Below are 23,483 nucleotides of genomic sequence, written 5' to 3' on the forward strand. Positions count from 1 at the left end.
GGCGGCTTGGGAGGAGAGACGGAGGAGGCAGGTTGCATCTCCACTTCCACTCCTGCGCCCGACCTGCTGTTTGCCTTCCCCTTCCCCTCGCTCTCGGCTCCGGCCTCTTCCCATGGCCCTCGCCGGTGTAGCAGCCTCCCGCCCGCGCGCTTAACCCAGCCTGGAGAGGGGCGTGTGTGGCGCAGAAGCCCGACCTGGCCAGGGTAGGTGCCGCTGGAAACGAGAGGATGCGGAACGCCACGTCCCACCCATCTTCCGTGGGCGAGGAAGCAGGAAAGGACGGGATCCTGCCAAGGCTGGCTTGAGCCTGGAGGAATTAAGGAGGGTGATTTGGAGAAGAGCTGAGGCTTCGCTGATGGTAAGGATGGGGCACTCAGTGGAGACGAGATAGGGAGATCTCCTTCAGGTGGAAGATGAGAGTTGGCAGGTGATCTCTTGCGCCAAATCCCTCCGTGGATACCATAAAATTGAAATGACAGCCGGTGCCAGAGTTATTGCTCCGTTTTTGAAGGAGAAAGAATTATACCCACCAAAGACGGGCTGATGCTCTTGAAAATGACAATAATTTGGGATGATTTATTTATTTGTATGTATGACGTATATTCTGCCTTTCCTGCAGAAGCTCAAAAGGATATTTCTCACCTCCAATTCCCCCCTCCCCCAATGATCCTATGAGTTCGGTAGGTCTGGGAGAAGATGTCTGATCTAAAGTCACCCATGAGCTTTGGCTTAATGTGGGCTGAACCCCATTTCTAGTCCAGCATCTTAACCCCTGCATTCAAGCTGTTTACAAAAATATCCAGAATCTTGCATCACACCTGATGTTTTCCAGATGTGTTTGATTATAGCAGCTGAAGTTAAAAGTATGCAAGGCCAGCAGACATCAGTTGAGGAAAAAAATTGCCTTAAAGACAGGCATTATTGAACACTTACTGAAGCAGTGCCATTTTAAAGGCATGATAGAATCCCTAAGGAAGATGCTGTACTTTCATTGTGATCATTGTGTCATCAGGATTTCTGAATATATATCCTTATATTTCCTAATTAAACTATATTAGGATGCTTGCTTTCAAGGTTTAATTAGGGCTCCATGTGGTTCCACTGTTACTTCTATTTTGTGCATTACAGCAAATTGGTTACTTATAGACTTATTGATATTTAAGTGCATGCAGATTATAAATGCACTTTACATTTTTAGTTATTCTTACAACAGCCCCATAAAATAGACTAGTATTCCTCCTATGTACATGAAGCTGAGACTGAAAGACAGTTTCATCTGTAGATATAATGAAATGATGTATTTTGTAATCATAGTCTTAATTGTAATTTCCCATACTTTGGTTACTTATATATTTATGTTAGTAAATAAAGATTGACTATTGAAGAAGAAAAAAAAATTAAAAGGTGCAATCATTAAAAATCATGTTAATCATCTTAATCAAATATTATTTAGAGTCTGTTGGATTTTTTTAGATCTAAATATAGTGCATACTTATATTCATACAAATTTTGTTTAAATAATTAGAATGTTGGTTTCATCCAATACGAGGAAAGGTGGGTCAGAGTGTCTTGCATTCTGCACCTGCAAAATGTAATGTAAATGAGATGATAACATGTTTTGTAAAATCTGTTGTAAAAGCAAAATGGCTTAACCTACAAGCTGTTATGACTGTTCAGCCAGTGGTCTTTTTGTTACAGTGTCTAGAACTGCAGACACCAATGTGAAGAGGGACTAAAGCAGGGGTGAAATGCTCCCTGTTCGGATTGGATCGCCCGATCCGGTAGCTATGGAGGCGGGTGGTTCGGAGAACCAGTAGCAAAAATCCCCCCCCCCAATGCCCAGCTGAGCCGCACAATCATCAGAGGCTTTTTTTTTTTTTTACTTTTAAAAGCATTTTTTTCTACAACCTCTTCGGCAGAAAAAATGCTTTTAAAAGTTAAAAAAAAAGCCTCTGATGATCGCGCGGCTCAGCTGGGATCGTCAAAGGCTTTTAAAAGCATAGAAAAAATGCTTTCAAAAGGCTCTGACGATCCCAGCTGAGTTGCCTGATCTGCAGAGGCTTTTTTTCTTTTAAATGCCTCTGACGAGCCAAGCTGAGTTGCCTGATCGTCAGAGCATTTAAAAGAAAAAAAACCTCTGCCGATCAGGCAACTCAGCTGGGATCGTCAGAGCCTTTTGAAAGCATTTTTTTACAACCTCTTCACCGAAAAAAAAAATGGCCACGCCCATCCAGTCACATTATCTCCCCAAGCCACGCCCACAGAACCGGTAGTAACAAATTTTAGATTTCACCACTGGACTAAAGCCTGTCCAGTATGATGAGAGTTACTTTTAAATAAGCATACTTAGATTGCACTGTTTATAAAAAAAATACAATATTACCAAGAATATATTCTATCTGAAAACTGGCAACTTAAATTCTACAGAATTTATCAACCATGAAAATAGAGCATATCTGAATAGGACTGAGCTGGGGAAGAATACCTGTCTTGCACAGTGGCCTATAGCATGCTTCCAAAAATTTGGAATGAAAATACCAGCATTTCTCTTAGGTAACTGTGTGGCACAGATGTGTTAAGATCAGTGCTAGAAGATACTTGCATACTGCGCTGAGACATCGGTAGGGCTACTTGTTGTGATTGGACATGAGTTCCGGTAATTCTCATGATGATAACTTCTTGAGGACTTCTTGAGAAGATGGAAGTATGCTCCAAAGCAGTCATGAAACTAACCTCTGTCTTATTATTTTGAGGGATCTGTGTTCTAGAGCAGTGTTTATTTATGTATGTATTTATTTACATTTACAGGTACAATTTCTATGGCTGTCCAAGCTGCAAATGCAAGAGTTCAATTATATTAAAATAGTTATCTTCAGAAATTTATTCCTCAGCAGTTTGGTGAACAGGTATTGTGAAAATTGTCAATTTCATACCATTAAAGTTTTGAAGAGACAGGAAGCCTGGCGTTTTGAATGATGAAAAGACAATGTAGCTTTCAATCCAGAAGTCCAGATCTCCAGTTTCTTTCTTTTATTTATTAATTTAGTAGGCCATTTTCTGGAAAGCACAATGAGTGTCAAAGCCTTCAAGCTTGTTCCCGCAGTTGAGTGGGAGCTGTTGATGGGTGACAGATCTCAAATCCGTATCGAATGTGTGGAGTGCTGTGGACGAAACCTCTACATTGGAACAAATGAGGGTTCTATTTGCCATTTTCTCTTGGAGGAGAAAAATTCCCCTTCTGAAAAAACACCTTTTTCTATTTCCAAGCAGCTGCATAAATATCTCAGTTGCCGGAAGGCTGTGGGAGAGTTGAAAGCAGCTTCTGCACTTAACAGACTTCTGGTGCTCTGTGACAATACCATCACTTTAATGAACATGATCAACTTGGAACCCATCTCCACTGGGGCCAGAATCAAAGGAGCCCTGATGTTCACATTGAATGAGAACCCTGTGAATGGGGATCCATTCTGTGTGGAAGTGTGTATTGTTTCAGTGAAACGGAGGACCATCCAAATATATTTGGTCTACGAGGACAAAGTACAGATTTTGAAAGAATGTTGCACGCGAGAACAGCCTTGTGCTGTAGCGGTGGATGGCTATTACTTATGCCTTGCTTTCATTAACCAATATATTATACTGAACTACAATACTGGAGCTTCCCAGGAGCTCTTTCCTTACACTGGTGAACAGAAGCGACCAATTGTGAAAAGAATAGGCAGGGAAGAGTTCCTGTTGGCTGCACCTGGAGGATTAGGTAAGCTGCTTCAGCTCATTATTTGGGAACTTTTGCTTTACCTTTTCTTAACCCTTCTTCCTCCTGCATAATAATTTTGCAAGACTTCTGCAAAAAAAATTGTAAAATCAAAATTCACAAAATGCTGGTGAATGTTAGACTGTATTGCTGTCTTATCATTAAAAATATCTAGAATTAGTTGTTCATTTAGGAAAGTACCTCTCCTTATGGAATTAGTAACCTGTGCAGGATTTTATTTGGGTCCATTCCACATTTCTGTGACAAGTACACCCCGCTGACTTTTAACAATAAGTGCAATCGAAAAAAGAAATGGATTAAAGTATTAAATAAACTGTAATTGGTTACTTTCTGAATCTAAAATCCTTAACATTCTGCAAAAGAATCAAGATAGCAATAGTAAAATAGAGTAAAAATATAAAAGAGCAAATAGATAAGCTTTGTTAAATATCATCTAAAAGCTGTCATTAAATGTTTTTAATGTTCTTTTCATAGAACAGTAGCATTTCTACTATGGGTATTTAAAATTAGAATTTTGGCTTCAAAATTCTGATTTGCTTGAATTTTCTGAAAGGTAATCAGTTCAATTTTTATGAAACTGCTCTTCATAAATGGAATAAGAATTCTTGGGATGAATTTCTTATTTAAGTATGCAAAAACTTGTTAAAACATAAAATATGTGATTTAACTTGTTTATTAACCAGATAAATAGCTTATAATGTTATAAAGAAGAGAATCTGCAATTGTCCTCTTCTTTCTATTGATAAATGGGACTGTCTGGATTTTATCAATAGCTATTGCCTCTTTTTTATATGATGCAGGAAGTTCTGTGTTAACTGTGATTGCTAAATAGTTCCACTGAAAAGTAAGTACTAGTGAACTCCATGGCACTTATTTCTGAACAAAAACCGCCACGTAAGTGACAAAATAATGCTGACAGTAAGAACTGTTATTAAAAACCTTTTTGACAATGAAATGAACTGCTTCAAGAGGATGTAGGCAGGCCTTCACTGCTAGTAGCTGAATTAGGCGGCCATTTGCCAGGAATAATATAATTCTTTCATTGAGCAGGAGATGAGCAAGTAATAACTAAGATCCTTCCAATTCTGTGCTTCAGAGTGAAATTTAATTCTAGCAATAAGAATAAAGGACAACCAAAGCACAGAGAGATTGACTGAACTGGGGCAATAAGAGTCTTTGTATTGTGATCTTGCATTAAATGTAGAAATCTGTAGAGGCAGCCATACTTTAAGGAAAACCAATAGCCCTGCCATCAAGGAAACAAGATAATTTTGGAAGATTGCATGTCAGTGTGCAAATAATTAGCATGCTACAATTCTATAGCCTAAAATTACAGAATGGAGTAGGAACATCTGATGCACTTCTTCAGGCAGCAGAATATATTTGGGTCATGCTTGGAAATTATCATGATGCTCCATCACCTGCTTTTGCAGCAGGTTTACATACAAACAACAGTTTGGAATTCAGGGTGAGAAAGTTCTAATTTCTTCTCTTTATACATTGGCAGGTATGTTTGCAACTGTGGATGGCATTTCCCAGCGGGCTCCTGTTCGCTGGTCAGAAAAGGTGATTGGGGCTGCCCTCTATTTTCCGTATGTAATTGCTCTCGATGAAGAATTCATTACTGTGCACAGTATGCTGGACCAGCAGCAGAAACAAACCTTGCCCTTTAAGGATGGGCATATCCTACAAGATTTTGAAGGTACATAAGAGGGAGAGAATCAGTCTGGTTTAGTGATTGAAGTGGGGGGTTAAAAGGTGGGAAACTATGGAGTTTCATCCTGCCTTGGGCACATAACTGTTCAGAGTTGCTTGATAGTGAAATGGGTGACATATACCATGTTTCCCCAAAAATAAGACCCTGTCTTATATTTTTTGAACCCCAAAATAAGCTTTTGGCCTTATTTTCGGGGAAGTCTTATTATTTTGGGGTGTGTGGAGCAAGATGGGGTTCCTCTTGCCGTCTTACCTGATTACCAGCTCTGCGTTTAAATATTTTTGGGGACAGCTTAATTTTGGGTGGAGGCTTATTTTAGCGCATGCGCTCAAAAGCCCGATTGGGCTTATTATCAGGGGATGTCTTATTTTCGGGGAAACAGGGTAAATTTAATAACCAACCAACCAACCAATCAATCAGTTGGTTGACTGTGGCTCATGTCTTTGTCTCAGGCCTAGGAATATAGTAAGTAATGGCAAGTCACTTCCAAAAATGTTGCAGAAAACTGCAGGGACTTTTCTACAGGAGTCAAAACTGTTTGCTTGAGAGGACCCAGAATCTGCCTTTATTTCTTTTATATTGATTGGTTTGTTGTGTAAGAGACTAAACATCACAAGTACTTTTTGCAAACTGCTGCATGAAGCTTCTGTTTGTGTTGGCAATCATATATAAATAACAGGAAAACCTCAGCAAATCTGAACTGTTGTAAACTGGAGTTTCATTTCCTCATCTAAATGAATGAAAGGAAAATTATTTGTGAAAGATCAGCAAACATTTGTGACCATAAAGACCTTCTGAATAACTGATGGCACTTGTATCTGGGATCACTTGAAATGGTGAAAGAGAGTTATTCAGCCCTAGCAGAAATTATATTTTTACAATTTGAATTTGAGAAAAATGGCTGTGTTTTTGTACGTTCCTACTGTATAGCGTTGGAAATATTATTTTCCCTTTAAAAGAGTATATGTATTCTCTCATGCTTTGTTTCGTAAATTGGACATTTTGTTTTGTTTTTAAATTTAGGGAAAGTAATTGTAGCTACTACCAAAGGGGTATACTTCTTGGTCCCACTGCCTCTGGAAAAACAAATTCAAGACCTTTTGGGCAGCCGAAGAGTTGAAGAAGCACTAGTGTTAGCAAAGGGAGCCGAAAGGAATATTCCAAAGGAGAAGTTTCAGGTCTGCCTCTGATTTTAAAACGTCTCTGACTGTACTCAGATAACTATGAAGTTAAAAATATACTTCTGTGTGTTGGACGTTTTGAATTTGAATCTTTTGTTTTAAGCAAGAATATTATTTTGCTTTGAATATGAAATGGGGTACTTCCAGTATGCACTTCCAAGCGTGCTTTGAATTCAGAAAGCCTTGTTACAAGTTCAAAAGTTTTTTTTAATATTATAAAAATATTGTATGTGTGAAGCAGTCTCTTTGCTCCTTGAAGTAAACTATTTTATGTTAGGGTGTATGTGTATGGGGGTGTTGTGAACATTTAAATGGTTCAAATTTGAAATGTTTGCACAGTAGTAATCCTGGGAGTGCATTTGAGTGAATTCCCCAGCTCTGTGGTTAAATTAGCTGTGTCAGGAGTGATGAACTACCCTAAGATATTGTAATTGTAATGAACATTTTAACAATGCTTAACGCATTGTAAGCTGCCCTGAGTCTCCGGAGAAGGGCGGCATATAAATCAAATTAAAAACAAAAAACAAAAAACAAATGTTTTAAAAAAAACATCTTGAAACTTCTTGTGGCTTGCTTTACCCTTGATCTAAATGTTTTTACCTGAAGACAACTGACTTCATCAAGTCTTGTTTACCTATGCAATGTATTCATTTAGCACACTTACAAAGATTAAGGTATTTATTGTTTATTTATTTATTTATTGGTTCGATTTATATGCCGCCCTTCTCCGGAGACTCAGGGCGGCTTACAATGCATTAAGCAATAGCCTTCATACTTTTTGTATATACCTGCTTAGTAGGGCTTTCAGCCCCCCCTAAGCGGTGTTCTTTTTATACAAAGTCAGCTTATTGCCCCCACGATCTGGGTCCTCATTTTACCTACCTCGGAAGGATGGAAGGCTCACTTTGAGCCTGGTGAGATTTGAACTTGCAATAGTTGCAGGCAGCTGGCAGCTAAGTGCTACTTAACATTTAAATATATGCGTCACCAATATATCTATTGATATCTATTTATCAAAGATAATTCACATATTTGAAGCATGGTACACACTGTTTTTTATATCCGACTGGTTTTCCTGCATTGGTAAAGGCATCCAATTGCTTTGCCTTCCAGTATGTGATTTTATCATGTTCTTTTGTCCTGAGCACAATCAAGGAATGGGATCTCTGCCTAAAAGCTTGCAAATTCAAAGATGCAAAAAGAGAAATGGCTGGAAATTGGAGGCAAGCAAACTTAGGGAACCAGTTATTCCTGAAATTCTTCTGATAACCAGCCTGAATTAAAGGACTTGAAATGCCCAATGGAGTTAATACCTCAGCAGAACTAATAAAATCATTCTGTAGGTCTGCAGTACTAAATAGAATGTAGTTGCTACTATGGTTACTAAGAAATTGCTTTTTAATTGGTAGTGCATGTGGTTAGACAAATATAATTACAGTAATAAAAAGCCAAAATATACATTAGATTCTGTTCATCAGAGAAAGGAAGGCAGTCCTCGATTTACGATCACAATGGAGCCCAATATTTATGTTGTTAAGTGAGACATTTGTTATTTTTTAAATATATTTTTATTGCTTTAAATATAAAAATAATGAATACGGTGCAATTGTCCTGGCTTTCCACTTGCCATGAAACAAAGTTAAAAACAAACTAACATATGTACTATTTTAAACAGTGCTAGTGCTGTACAGTTATTTCTGACCATCATATTCTAGAGCAGTGTTTCTCAACCTTGGAAGCTTGAAGATGGGTGGACTTCAACTCCCAGAATCCCCCAGCAGCGCTGCTGGGGGATTCTGCTGGGGGATTCTGGGAATTGAAGTCCACCCATCTTCAAGCTACCAAGGTTGAGAAACACTGTTCTAGAGTATCAAATTTATCTTTCATTCTAATACCTACATTCTAATACCTATATAGTATCTCTTTCCATTCCCACCTAACCTGATTCTATCACATTCTAACTTCCACCTCGTGCTTCCAAGGTGAGATATTTGTTAAGTGAGTTTTGCCCCATTTGAGGACCTTTCTCGCCACAGTCCTTCAGTGAATCAAAGCAGTTGATAAATTAATAACCCAGTTGAATCTGGTTTCCTCATTGACTTGGCTTGTCCGAAGGTCACAGAAGATGGTCACATGACCCCGGGATACTGCAACCGTCATAAATATGAACCAGTTGCCAAGCATCTGAATTTTGATCACATGATCATGGGGATGCTGCAAAGGTCATAACTGTGAAAAATGGTCATAAGTCACTTTTTTTCAGTGCCATTGTAACTTTGAACGGTCACTAAATGAACTGTTGTAAGTCAAGGACTACCTGTAATGACTGTCATTTTAATTTAAGTCTTGATACCTCCATTCCAGTTTTGTGGCTTTAGTCTTGGCGTGTCCCAGTAAACATGCTTATCTTCTTCCAGAAACGGGAAGCCTGGGTTTTGAATGTGTAACAAAGTTCAGTTACAATAGTTTGACTACCTTTATATTTGATAGAGGGTATCTGGACTATAAATTAAGAGTGGTTTGTAGGATTAATCAAGCTTGTGCTTGAACTAGTGAAAGGACTAAATAATTGAAAATGGTTAATTATTGTATGGCCATAAAAATATAATTGGAACACTTTAAAATATTGGGTCTTAATTCAGATTTTTTTTGTTTCTATTTCCCCTTAATAAAGATGGCTAGTGATATAAATTGATTAAAATAATAACATGTGCTTCTGCATGCCTAGAACTTTTGGCAAGCATTTCATGGAAGGAAGAATATGCATCCAAGATCTTAAAATTGCAAATGCACATGCGGCATGCATGTGTGAAACTATGAATTTTTCCAACACATGTTCATTCTCCAAGACAGTGTTTCTCAACCTTGGCAACTATAAGATGCGTGGATTTCTACTCCCAGAATTCTCCAGCTAGCAGGTTAGCTGGTGAATTCTGGGATCTGAAGTCCATGCATCTTAAGGTTGCCAAGGTCGAGAAAGTGTGCTCTAAGATATGTAAGTGCACTTAATACTTTAGTGCTATTTCCCCTGTGAGTGGTTCTCAAGAAGAATCTTCATTTTAAAGCATACTTTTGATAATAGTACAGAAGTCATTTGAATGCCCTGCAGAATTTTCTACTGCAATTACCTTTTTTTGGAATGTACTCAGGATTCCTTTGAACTAGCTGGTGCCCGACTGTTGTGCTGTGCAGTCCCAAGGTGAAAGGGCAATCCATTCCCAGCTCTCTCAATCTATATCTCAGGCACACGATGTGCAAATGACTTCTGAATCGGGCCAGTTGTTTCTTCTTCTTATAATGAAACCAGGTAGTTCATTAGTCACTTTCTAGCAGTTGCCTTTTCAATTTAAATTATTTTTTCGTTGTTTCCTTTGCAGACAATGTACAAGCGAATTTTGCAGCAAGCAGGATTTATCCAGTTTGCACAGCTCCAGTTCCTTGAAGCCAAAGAACTCTTCAGGTAATGCTGCCATGGGGTAAGAAACATTCTTGCAGTCTAGTTCTCCACCTTGGTGACTTGAAGATGAGTGGATACTGCCTAGGGAGTTATAAAAACTGCAATCCACCTATCTTCAAGTTGCCAAGATTGAGAAATATTGGTCTAGCTCACCATTGCTTGATTAGGTTCATACATTTGGCTTTAAAAAATTTAGGACATTGGCCCGAAGCATATAAAAAGCATGAGATTTAGTCAATGGACCAAATGAAATTGGAGCTGGTCTTTAAGTGATATCCAAGGAAACAGACTAATCTTGATTCCTGTACATTGGGCTTGTGACAGGACTGTAAACTGCTGCCTTTCTCATCTGCAGGTGGATTCACTTGCTTTTCTAGTTGGATACAGTGGATAGAGAGTTAATACTGAAATAAGATTGTGTATTTGCTACTCAAGCAGCTGAGTGTGAGTTACTTGATAATTATAAGTGAATCTTAAGCTTCTCAATCCAAGAAGAATTTGGGAGAGAAATTTGGGAGCTGGATTTCTAATGCAGAGTATTTAGGCTAAGCAAATTCCGATTCGGAACTAGATTACATCCTGTACCTCTCAGTGTTATGCGGCTGATAACAATTTTGGCCAGTTTACATTCTTTGCAGTCCAAGTTTCTCGTATACTGTATGAGATATACAGTAAAAGCAAGCCAAGATCAAAACAGGCAGAAATTATTTTGTAGGCTGTTCTCAAAGAAGAAACAGTTACATTAATATATTATTCAAATGACCGTTTGATTGATCTGAAATCTATAATGTGTACAGTCCAAGTTTTCCGATTATATGATGTATTTTAAACCATTGTCATATTTAAAAAATTGCTTTGACTAAAAAAAAGAAATTGAAATTATTGCCTGGCTTTGTTAAAAGCACTTAATTTATAAATAGATATTTTATTGTTCTGTTCATAATAGGAGAAAAAAACAAATTTCCATTTTGTTAAAAATGGTGGGGGCACACAATTTGAAAACAGGTTGTTTTGTGCAGAATTTTTTTTTTAAGTATTGGTTTACAGTGGGATTAGGATTTTGAAACATACTTTTATAAAACCTCCCTGGGTTTTCCTTGCTGAATCTGCCTCTTAAGTTTTCAAGTGCACACACTGGATAGACATTAACAATCCTAGCAGAATTCATTTACTATTTCCTTGAGCCCAGATGAAATTTCTAGTAATTTAGTGGACATTTGTCCACAAAGTTACATCTCTGTAACTTTTTAGCAATAATGCTGGAGTAATTTGTCGCTTTTTTCTGGAAAGCTTTCTGACTTCCCAGTCTATTCGTGTTTTCGTAGTGGTTTTCCATCCAAATATTAACTGGATGTAAATCTTAATTTTTTGAGACGAGCCGAGTTTGGCTAGAGATGGCCACCCAGCTGTTGTAAACAAAAAAAACCCCAAGTGTAGGATTTCTGAATTAGAAAGCACTGTCTTTTTTGTTGTTTTTATTTTTTGTGTATTAGTTTTTTATGTTGTACTTGTACAATGACTCTAGACATCTTACAATATAATAAGTAAAAAAGTTGTACGAAGCAATTAAATTTAAGAGAGTTAAATAGAGAAGCTAGAAACAAAAGACAATGGTAGCATGAAGGTAGGCATTTTCTCTACCTCCTCAGCTACCCCAATGTAGCAGATCTCTCTTGGAACCCCAGGCCAGATGGCAAAGATTAGTTTTCAGGCTCTCCCGGACAGCCAGGAGTGTGGTGACAGATCTCACCTCAAACAGGAGTATATTCCAGAGGGTAGGTGTCACAGCAGAAAAGGCTTTTCTCCTGGACCATGCCAGTCAAAATTTTTTGGCAGATACGATCCAAGGTAAACCTTTCCCCCTGTAATGAGTGAGCAGGCTAGTCCCATCGGGATGAGATGTTTCTCAGATACCTTGCCATAAAGGGCTTTAAAGGTAATGACCAACACATTCAATTGGACCCAGAAGCAAATTGAAACCAGTGTAGCTCATGCAAAGCAGTGTCACCTGTGCCATCTAAGGGGTTTCCAGAACTTGCTGCATTCTGTACCAGCTGTAGCTTCCAAATACTATTCAAGCATAGCCCCGGGTAGAGTATCTTGCGGTAATCCAACCAAGGGATGACCAGGAAGGAGCATTGTTGTTAGTGTGTGTGAGTGTGTGTGTATGAGGCATGCTTGTCTTCCTTTCTATTACATCTCCTTTGACATTATAATTGCAGAAGCAGCCAGCTGGATGTCCGCGAGCTGATTTCCCTCTACCCTTTACTGTTGCCTACTTCTTCTTCATTCATGCGGTCACACCCTCCTCTGCACGAATATGCTGACCTAAACCAACTTACACAAGGGGACCAGGAGAAGATGATCAAGTGCAAACAATTTCTCATGACCTATCTGAGTGAGGTCCGCAGCACTGACGTCACAAATGGCTACAAGGAGGATATTGACACAGCTCTGTTGAAACTCTACGCAGAGTCCAATCATGAAAGTCTTCTGGATCTTCTGGTCTCTGAGAATTCTTGCCTTCTGGCAGACAGTGCTGCATGGTTGGAGAAGCACAAAAAGTAAGCACAAAATTCCCCAGATAATCCTGTGCTTTGTACATCTCTTATCCTAATTGCCCTGTCAACTTTGCTATTCACCTTTTGGTATACTGAACCAGAGGCCTGCATCTCTTTGGCATAAGCCACTCATAGTGGCCATCTTTTTTATTATCATTTGATAATAAAAAATAATAAATCCTTTTACAAACAGATACTGTAATACTACCTCTGTGCAGCTACAACTAATACTCTGAAAGATGCTTTTTCAAAAGGCAACTGGGCTTTGTTTTTCCTTGAATATGTTTTACTTCTCAACCAAGAAGCTTATTCAGTTCTTCAGATGCTCAGAGAAAGTGCTAACAACTAGATGACTGCAAGGAATATAAATCCTTCCATCTTCCACCATTCAGTCAGTACTGAAGAAGCTTCTTGGATGAGAAGCAAAATGTCTTCAGGAAAAAACAAAGTCCTGTTGTCTTTCGTAAAAGCATCTTTGGGACAACCATGACTTGGATGGCTGAGAATCTCCTTAGACATACTACTATTACTGCTTCTTTGCCTTCAAATTTATATGGTTCACAATTTCCAAAGAGTTTGAATCATATGTTAGATCATCTTAGTTTTCCAAACTAGATCCTTTTGATTCAAAATTTATGTGCACTATTTTGCTGCTAGAATTGTCAACTAGTTATATTTTGAGAGCTGAATACAACGAAATTTCATTTAATGTATGCTGTTTGGTGTATATGTTTGGTGTACATTTAAAGTGACAACATTCTAATTTCTATTCTATTCTATTCTATTCTATTCTATTCTATTCTATTCTATTCTATTCTATTCTATTCTATTCTATTCTATTCTATTCTATTCTATTCTATTCTATTCTATTCTATTTTTTCTTTATTTAGAAAAATTATATGGCTGCCCAACTCATGGTGACTCCGGGTAGCTTACAGAAATAAAAGTCTTAAGAGCCACTTTGGTCTATTGGTTAAGGCACCAAGCTAGAAACCAGGAGTCTGTGAGTTCTTAGGCATGAAAGTCCGTTGGGTGATTTTGGCCCAGTCACTCTCTCTCAGCCCAACTTGCCTCACATGGTTCCTATGGAGGAAAAAAGAACTAATATGTATGTTTGCCACCTTGAATTATTTATAAAAATTCATAAAGAAGGGATAAAATAAATCAGAAAGAATCTGATTTTCAAGATATATCCAAGTTAATTTTTCAAAGGACCATTGCATGACTGGTGGCCCAGGACGGACTCCCATTTTCTGAGGTGAGGGCAATTTTGCTGAGCTAGTAAAATTACTCCTTCCTGGTAAATCTCTGCTATCTAAATGAAATGCAGGTAGTGTAGCAGGCCATCTTATGGATAGAGTTTGTTTCGTTGCACACTTTCATTGCTAAGCCCTCATTTTTCTTCTACCTTGTAGAGGAAGTAGATGCTATAGGCAAATTTTGGAATAAAGTTATGCTAATCTGAGACTGGAAGAATCGGGATGTATTGAAAACCTAAACCAAGGGCTCTCAAACTTTTCTCAAAGTCCTTAAAATAATACATACTTATTCCTGCTGTATTGCCTAAGTCACTTGCTATTTCATATTCCTTGTTGTACAGGTTTTTTGCACTTGGGCTCCTGTATCACTCAAATGGTCAAGATGCTGCAGCACTACAGGTTAGTGTACAGAATGGCTTAGCTCTTTCTTTTTCCACTTTAAGTCCATTCAAAACTTGTGGTGGAGTGATGAAGGTCCTGAACCTGCAGATGGGAGATTGGTTTTACTTTTACCTTAGGCATGTAAGCCTGCTGTGTAACTTTTAAGCCAGTCACTCCTTAATCAGCATCAGTCTCTACAACAAACCAGCTGATAAACAAAACTTGTTGTTATATCATGCATTGATAGCTTTGCTGTAAGTAAGGTAAGTGCGGGGCGCAAAAGAAGTACACTCAGCAACCTTGTAGGATAACTTTAAGAACTCAACAACAAAGTAGTCACAAGTGGACGTTTTTAAAACCAGTAAATTCATTGTTAGCAAACACTTCGACAGTGCAAAGAAAATGAAATCTTTGATTTATTTCTGTGTTCCTTTTCTATTTATTCACTTTTAAAAATGTTTAGCTCTTCCATCAGTGGTGAAATATAAAATTTGTTACTACCGGTTCTGTGGGCGTGGCTTGGTGGTGGTGGGTAATGTGACTGAGTGGGTGTGGCCAACTTTTTTTTTAACTTTTAAAACCATTTTTTCTACAACCTCTTTGGCCGAAGAGGTTGTAAGAAAAATGCTTTTAAAAGCCTCTGACGATCCCTCTGACGAGTTGCCTGATCGTCAGAGGCTTTTTTTTCCTTTTAAAAACATTTTTTTCTACAACCTCTTTGGCCGAAGGGGTTGTAGAAAAAATGCTTTTAAATTTTTTTTTAAAAAGCCTCTGATGATCGCGCGGCTCATCTGGTCATGTGGGGGGCAGGGATTTTTGCTACTGGTTCTCCGACCCACCCACCACCCTCGCTACCGGATTGGGTGATCCGGTCCGAACCGGGAACATTTCACCCCTGCTCTTTATATATCCACAGCACCAGTATCAGTTAAGTTTCCTAGCTAGGCTAAACTGCCATCTCAACCTAGATACATTCTGCCAATTAAACTATTGTAATGGTTAACCTTGGTTTTTATGTCTAATCAAACTCTGTGTTTCTTGGTGCATCCTGTAAATTACAAAGCAGAGTTCCCCAACCTTTCCAGATTGGTGGTGCAGAACATGGGGGGGAGGGGGGAGGAAAGAAGGGATGATTTTGTGGGAGAGGAAATCACATGTGTGCATGCAAGTGCCTGCGACATTCGTGGCAACACTAGCACGAGTGGGGTTGCAAGCGCCTGCAACGACACTCATGTGAGTGGGACCATATGCACATGTGAAGGCGCATGCACCGGCCGACCATTCACACGGTCCAATAGCAATTAGCCCGCAAGTTGGGGAGTCCTGTTGTAATATTTCCTCTGTAGTTACTTTTCCAATGTAAAAAAAAAGGGGGGGGGGGCGACAGTGTGCACTTCAGAAACTTAAAATGCTTTGCTGCCTATAATCAGCTCAGTGCAAATATCACATGACTTTGGATCAAGATTGTTAATATAACTTAATAATTGCCATTCTAATATACATTTTAGATAAATGGAAAAATATTGGGAATGGAGGGTATTTAGTAAGACCTACACAAAATAAAATAAAGATTTGTACATTGAAAGAGAGGAAGAAAGATCTGTGTGGTTGAAATATATGCCCCCCCCCCACAATAGATAAAAGGGAATTTGTGTTTCTGTGTGAGAGTATGTGTACATAAATACATAGAGAATATAAGGTTGCTCTGTGGCAGAGTGGTATTCAGCAGGTTCTGACCAGTTCTGGAGAACTGGTAGCGGAAATTTTGAGTAGTTTGGAGAACCAGTAAATACCACCTCTGACTGGCTCCACCCCCATCTATTCTCTGCCTCCCGAGTCCCAGCTGATCAGGAGGAAATGGGGATTTTGCAGTAACCTTCCCCTGGAGTGGGGAGGGAATGGAGATTTTACAGTATCCTTCCCCTGACACGCCTGCCATGCCACGCCCACAGAACTGGTAGTAAAAAATTTTGAATTCCATCACTCCTCTGTGGACTAAGAAGAAGATATTGTAATCTGAAGTGAGGAGTTAAACCTGTCTGTAACTCATGAAAGCAGCTAGGTGGTTTGCTGGTGACTGTTGTGACCCCGACTCCCGAGCCTGTCCTAACAGAGGAAGAGGACTCAGAAGGTGATGGGGAGGAACTGACAAGGCCTCCCTCTCCAGGACCCTCCTTTCTGGCAATGCCTCAGGTTCCATCCGAAGGCCAGGAGGAACAGCCTGGGATATACCAGGAAGAAAGCATATCGAGCACCAATTGATAGGGAGCGAGGATGATGAATCCTGACTTGATCCCAGGCAGCGTTGGAGGGAGAAGTGTGCGCAGCAACGGAAGAGGCGTGGGAGGGCCAGAGATTGAGCTGAGTCACGGAGCCACGCCCCACCAGAAATAAAAGTGGGTGGGATTGCTCTTCAGGCTTTGTGACGGACAAAGTTAAACCCTGAAAGTCACATCGTGATCTCTGAAATTCGGCTTGGATATATTTTGGACTGAACATTGACTAAACTCTTGTGTCGTGGATAATTTGTTGCTCCTGGAACAGATTGAAGATAAGTCCTCTTCTGCTTTATGGGAGTGAAACCGGCCTTGGCAGGCATTCGGCAGTTTGCTGCCAAAACCTTGGTCTGCCAAGAATTCTAATCTGTTTACCTAATAAAATATTGGCAGGTGTGCTTGGTATTACGTTTGCCTGTGTGAGGAAGGGGGACAGAACATCGACCTTCATCTCTAAAGCACCTTCTTGCTTTTGAATGTGAAACACTGCGTAGCCTTAACTGTTACGTATGGCTTTAAGAAGCTCTCCTCTATTCCTTAGGGCCTGTTCCTTAGGGCCTGTTAGGAGGGTAGCCTGGGGCTGAATAAAAGAAAAATAGCATTTGTCCTTTAAAGATTGAAATGAAACTTCTGTTTCTTTACTTTAGATATGGATACAGATAGTCAATGGGGAGATTCAAGACTCTACACGCACAGATCTATATGACTATATCGTAGACTTCCTAACCTCCTGTTCTGACCATGAATTGGTGTGGAAGTACGCAGAATGGATCTTAGAGCATAACGAGGAGGTATGTGGCTAAATCCTTTAAAACTGCTGTTGTTTGGATACCTTGTCTAGAATATTAGATCTGTACATTGGGTTTTATTCCTGAAATCTTTAATGCTGTCCCCTTGATATTCCAGTGTCATAAGCCCCAAGCAAAAGTCACAGTGCTTAAGGTGTCAAAACTATCATTCGGATGAAATTATAGTTGTAGGTACTAGTGTGTAACCCTAAAAGGGACCTTCATTTTTGTTGTTCCTCTTGCATTTAAGGCAGTATTTCTCAGGGTTTATTTTCCTTGATTTTGGAGCATAGAATTCAATACCTGGGAAATGCAATATTTTCTCTAGAATTTTTATGAAGTCTAAATTGTATTCCTCACTTTAAGGAGGGAAGTGCAAATATGTTAGGTTTTGTTTTGATTTTTTCAAACATTACATTCAGTTGAAATACAGTGTATTACAAAATGTGACCAAAAAACGTATCTAGCAAATGTTGCACAAGTTTATTCTGGGCTTTTTTTTGGTCATTGCTATACAATGAGGTTTTTTTTAATTTCTATATGAATAAAGCAAGAAAAGAGTCAGGTGTTTCAGAACAATCTGTGAATTGTCTGTCAAGTGGACTTATCCAGTTCTGGAATCTCTAAATGTTATATTGTTTTAGGTTGGTGTATACATTTTCACTAAAAGGCCCCTGGAAGACCAAGAGAAAAACAGCTTTAACCCAGATGATGTCATCAAATGCCTTAAAAAATATCCCGTGTCACTAGTAAAATACTTGGAGTACTTAGTTCTAGAGAAAAGAATAAAAGTAAGTTTGGGTGAGGACTTCTGTAGAATATCAATGCTTTGAAAGGAATTATGTAAATGTGTTTGAATGTTCCAAGCTATACTTGTGCCTTTACATTTTGTGTTTTATATTCAACATCTTTGTCTAATTCTCTTATTCTCTGTAGGGTAACTTGAGGGTTGAACCCTCTCTCATCCCCACTTGTTTATTCAAATTCTAAGTAGAACTGCCAAATGACATTGGATGTTGTAAAAGTAAATGGTGGAAATGGCATAAAATTCACATTTTTAAAATACACATACAAGTTTTTGTATTTATGGTACACGTGATAATTTTAAAAACAAAGAATTACTTTTTACATTATTTCCTCTGTTAGTTTCTGTAGTTGCGTAAAAAAAACTAGCTAAAATGCTATAAAAATAGGTATCCTTCTCTGCTATGTCTAATGCTGTACTTGTGTCGTGCACTGCAGCACAGATATGAAATATAGATTTTGACTTAATTTTCTTTAACTTCCTTTAATCTCAGAGGTATATATTTGGGCAACTTTAGAAATTAAAATATTGTTCTCCCAGAATTACTTTGATTGTGACTTTGTTTTTTTCTGTATTATACTTTTAACACAGCTAAGTAATAGAAGCTGTTGACATTATGTCTTAATACTTTTGAGTTTTATTGAAATAATTGATAAAAATGGTGTATGAAAACTGTTTTGAGGATGGCTTGGTTACTTTTATTTTCACAGAAGGAAAAGTACCATACCCATCTAACAGTGCTTTACCTCAATGAAGTGCTCCATCTGAAGTCACTGGATGCCAAGAGGCAGGGGAAGCTGACAAAAATGCAGACAAAACTACGCAGTCTTCTGCAGAGATCTGACCTTTACCGAGTTCATTTCATTTTAGGTAAGACACTTCAAACTACATTAATCAGAAGCAAGAAATTTATTCTTTTCAAGGTTTAATCTATTGCATTTGAGTCCAATGTTGGGCTGAGCTGATGTGTACTGCCAGACTCCAAAATGTTTGAGTCTACTTCTCCATGATCTCTCTCTCTCTCTCTCTCTCTCTCTCTCTCTCTCCCTCCCTCCCTCCATCCCCCCCACACACAGACACACACACACACACACATTTTTATCTCCTTTTGTGTCTCTTGACTGAAACAGATTCTGTTCTGTCTGAAACAGAATCTACAGTCTGAAATTTATTATAGAGGCTCAAAGGTATGATGCCAAGAAAGGTACAATGTGATGTGAAGTTATGTTATGTTATTGAAGGATTATGTTTAAGATCTTGTATTGAGACCAGTTTTTGTTGCTTTATAGTCAGCTTAGGCTTCAGGATAACTCAGAATTGATCCAACAAACTGAAATCTGAAGTCTGGTAAAATGCAATATGAAGCAGTTCAAGTAATTATTAGAAAACATACAGTATATTGCCACAATATTTGATATTGAGAAATTTAATTCTAGCAAACAGCCAATACTGGTTGTTTAGGATAAAAGGATGTATATTAATCTGTCCCATTACACATGGTTCCATTAATTAGTGCTAGAATACTTGAATACTGCTCCAGGATGACTGTTAATTGGTTGTATTAAACCTTAATTGAAATGGAACCAAGATCCTATGTTGCCATTTTTAACGTAACTTTCCTTGAATATGTTTTAAGGATCTAGAAGTATACTTTAATCTAGTTTCTAAGATTCAGGAAGTGGTGTACAGTATTTTGCTAAACCTTTTTTCATGACGTTTGTAACATTTGGGAATTAGACAGCTTTATTCTCCCATGTAGAAAAAGCATTGAGGTTAAAGTAATCAGTCATTGCCTCTGAGTGCATTTTGGGAGTCAACCATGGAAGAAGCATTAATATGGTTGGAAAATTCATTTCTAAAATGTACGGTTGATTTCTAAAGAGGTGACATAGCTGTGTAGTTAGAAGAGAAACAGGTTGTTCTCCATTTGCCTGTTATATCAGAAAAGATTTAATAGTTGATTCAAATTAAATAGAGTAGATAGTTCTTCAGCATTGGGCCTTACGTGTAAGAAATCATACATTTCTCCAATATGATTTGTGATCATGTTGGCAAAATATGCCTGGGAGAATTCTCCTCACCCTAAGAATTTTTATTTATAAGTGGCAAAGGTTTGGGTAAAGTTTATTGTTAGGCAGATTGTGATGATAAATGTTTTGCTTACTTCCATGTCACCTAGATTGTGACAGAGGTACTGTTCATGCTGATTACTTAATTTAAATAGCTGTTAAAATATTTAAGGATATTTAAGAATATTTACATAACAGTAAGTAATATTTTGAGCTTGTCTAAGAACCATCCTCGAAGAGCAGTCACTGACATGTGAATATGACTGCTGTCAGGATGCATTATCTCTTAGATTATCCACTTGGATTCAATTTAAAGAAATCATCTTTATAATGCAAGTAGACTATAATTTTGTATGTTTTTGTTTTGATCAAGCAAACGTGCTTTTCTACTGAAAAGGCTGATAAAAGATATTGTTTTAAACTAGTGTTATCAGTCTTTTGTGATGAATAATCATGATGCCCTACTATTATATGTATACTGCATGTGTAATGTTTTGCACATATCTTCAGAACAAAACTGAATTCACACACTCCAGTTTTGCTTTATGAGAGGTCATGATGGGTCAGAACTCTAGTAGGCATCTTGCTCTGAATGTATTTTTCAGTTGACTTTTTATTGCATAAAATAATCAAGTCTTGTAGCACCTTAAAAGTTCACAGATTGATTGTAGATTTCATGAACTGTGATTCATTTCACTAGATGTAGACGTATTTTGAGAGAGGTGTGCATCTATGGTAGGGGTCTCCAACCTTGGCAACTTTAAGCCTCGCGGACTTCAACTCCCAGAATTCCCTAGCCAGCAAAGGTCCTGGCGGACTTCTGGGAGTTGAAGTCCACCAGGCTTAAAGTTGCCAAGGTTGGAGACCCCTGATCTATGGAAGGAGATAAAATATCTGGTTATGAAATGTATTGCAGGCCAACCCAAGTGAAATAAGCATCCCTTCTGTTTACAAAGCTTATATTTAAATTTACATTTGGCAGATAAAATTGCTGGCACAGATCTTCATGCTGAGTGTGCAATACTGTATGGGAAGCTAGAAGAACATGACAAAGCTCTACGGATTCTGGTCCATGAACTGAAGGACTTCTCAGCCGCTGAGGACTACTGCCTATGGAATTCCGAGAGCAAAGGCCTTCCCTACAGACAGAAGCTTTTTCATATGCTGCTCTCAACATATCTCAATTCCAGCACACCCAACCATGAACTGAATATAGCAGCCATTGACCTACTGAACAATCATGCAGCTGAATTTGATGCTGCATGGGTTTTGCAGCTAATTCCTGCCAGCTGGTCTGTACAGCTTCTCTCCTCATTTCTGATGGGTGCAATGAGGGAAAGTCTCCATTCACAAAGAATGGCTGAGATTGCACTGAATTTAGCGAAAGCTGAGAACCTTATTTACAAGCATGAAAAGGTAGGTTTATAGGGGCTAATTAACGGGGCGTTTTGCTTGCAAGTTTCTCCTTTTTAATTCATCGTAGAACAACATATTCTGATTCATATGTACATGATAATTTATGATTCTTATCTCTCCTTCCTGTGCTATTTCTGTATTAAAAAGTGTGAGCAGGAGTGGGTCTACCTTTCTTGAATTTTATTTGCTTTTCCCTTTCCACTGTAATTAGATTCCCAAGCTTTCCAAGGATCCAACCAATCCTCAAAGAAGCCTTTTCTCATATCACTGCCAGGGTGCTGTCAAAGATCTAGTGTGATCATTCCCATTAAGTATTAGGGTTTCCCTAAAGGAACATTAGAATTGTATCACGATGAATGCTGAAAGCCAGTGTAAGAGAATGGTCATTCAACCTCCTCTAGTCAACTTCTTACCTCACCAACAGTGGCTTTGCAAAAACAAAATTGGAAGAACCTTACAGATGTTTTCTCCTCTTCTTGCTGCTTTTAGGTGAAACTAAGAGAAAGCCCAATCCTTCTCTCTGACAAAAAGCTCTGCCAGGTGTGCCAGAAACCTTTCTGTGAACCTGCCTTTGTCCGGTATCCCAACGACACTGTGGTCCACACGCACTGTTCTGCAAAGAGACTTGTGAATTCCAACACAAACCATCACTTATCCAGCTCCAGTGGACGGACATGAAATGAATTGAGTCAGTGGCTGTGCTAGGATTGGATTCCTGGGAGTAACAAAGGAGGATCTGGAGGAAAAAGAACAAGGCAAGAAGAAGAGGCTGGCTTGGCGTAGATGGAAAGGCACAAGCTCAATGTGAAACGGAGCCACTGAACTTTTAAAAAAGTGACAGCACAAGAAATCACAGGGGTTTATGTAGAATGGATCCTTTCCTCACAGGAAGGGTGAGTGGTTCAGCATGAAAGAACTTTTTTAAAATTAAAATTTGCACTGAACTTGGTTATCAACTGGTCTTGAAATGAGAGGGGACAGCATCACGTTCTGTGCCCTCAATATGGTTAATATTTGAAGCACTTTTGAGCCTTTGTTTTCCTCCTTTTTCTGCCTTGGATGTTCACCTATTACAAACTGATGGAAGCACTGAGCTCTTAGTAATTCCTGCTTTAGTTATGAGCAAGGCAGGACAATGCAAAGACCACTGACTCACCATTTCCAACCTTAGGAATAAGTCAAAATGTGGGTGTCTCTCATGTAGGAAGCATATAACATTTGGGATTGGGAGGGGGGGAGATCTGGTGGAACAGGCTGTAGTAATTGTAATGACTTATTTATTACCATACAAATGTTCTGTAAATACTGTTGAATGAAAAGGTTTTTTTATATCTCAACATTCTCTAGAACTAACATAACTAATCAGTGATTCCTGGGTAGTGTTCTTTGTTTTGTTTAAGAGTCTATACCCATCATTACAAAGAGCCATTGTTAATCTTTCCTGCAAGCAAAGAAACCAGTGCCTCTCCTTTGCAGGAATGACATGAAAACTTTTATTCGAAGGGATAACAAAATGAAGAAAAAAAAAATAACAAATCAACAGGTGACTTCTCAAGGTGCTGAGTATGCTTGGTAACAGTTAATAAAATACTTCAAGAATTCTGAAAGTGTGCCAAACTCTTTGAAACTTGCCATGTAATACCTGCTACATTATATAAATCTGCAGAATTTATATGCCCATCCAATCGGAACCAACTCTGAACATATATGCAAATAAGTTTAAAAGTACAAAATCAAAAATATGATGACGTGAAGTTGCTTTTTCATTTATATTCCCCCTTCTCTTTGTCTCTCATATCCA

General features: G+C 38.5%; 1 protein-coding gene across 2 annotated transcripts; it reads left to right on the forward strand.

The window, feature by feature from the left end:
• The first annotated feature begins 70 nt into the window (after positions 1-70).
• On the forward strand, positions 71-23,289 carry TGFBRAP1 (transforming growth factor beta receptor associated protein 1). 2 transcript variants are annotated; one of them, XM_070943389.1, is made up of 12 exons: positions 71-358; positions 2,809-3,754; positions 5,280-5,474; positions 6,513-6,667; positions 10,048-10,130; positions 12,350-12,691; positions 14,289-14,346; positions 17,252-17,395; positions 18,037-18,183; positions 18,908-19,067; positions 21,249-21,682; positions 22,172-23,289. In XM_070943389.1, the coding sequence occupies exons 2-12, from the start codon at positions 3,070-3,072 to the stop codon at positions 22,358-22,360; spliced, it is 2,592 nt and encodes an 863-aa protein (XP_070799490.1). In that variant the 5' UTR covers positions 71-358; positions 2,809-3,069; the 3' UTR covers positions 22,361-23,289. The 2 variants fall into 2 exon arrangements, with proteins under 2 accessions (XP_070799490.1, XP_070799491.1); XM_070943390.1 differs by lacking the exon at positions 71-358 and adding an exon at positions 4,573-4,616 and having other exon boundaries at positions 3,687-3,754.
• Positions 23,290-23,483: the final 194 nt, after the last annotated feature.

This window comes from Pituophis catenifer, unplaced genomic scaffold, assembly GCF_029215685.1.
Source record: "Pituophis catenifer annectens isolate HBS135680 unplaced genomic scaffold, rPitCat1.0.hap2 SCAF_4, whole genome shotgun sequence".
Lineage (NCBI taxonomy): Eukaryota > Metazoa > Chordata > Lepidosauria > Squamata > Colubridae > Pituophis > Pituophis catenifer.

What these genes read in the sequence shown, in the direction of transcription:
- TGFBRAP1 (XM_070943389.1), top strand. Translation starts at nt 3,070, where the DNA reads ATGAGTGTCAAAGCCTTCAAGCTTGTTCCCGCAGTTGAGTGGGAGCTG. An exon ending in GGCTGCACCTGGAGGATTAG is followed by an intron (nt 3,755 to 5,279) that starts GTAAGCTGCTTC and finishes ATACATTGGCAG; the next exon opens with GTATGTTTGCAACTGTGGAT. An exon ending in CCGAGTTCATTTCATTTTAG is followed by an intron (nt 19,068 to 21,248) that starts GTAAGACACTTC and finishes TACATTTGGCAG; the next exon opens with ATAAAATTGCTGGCACAGAT.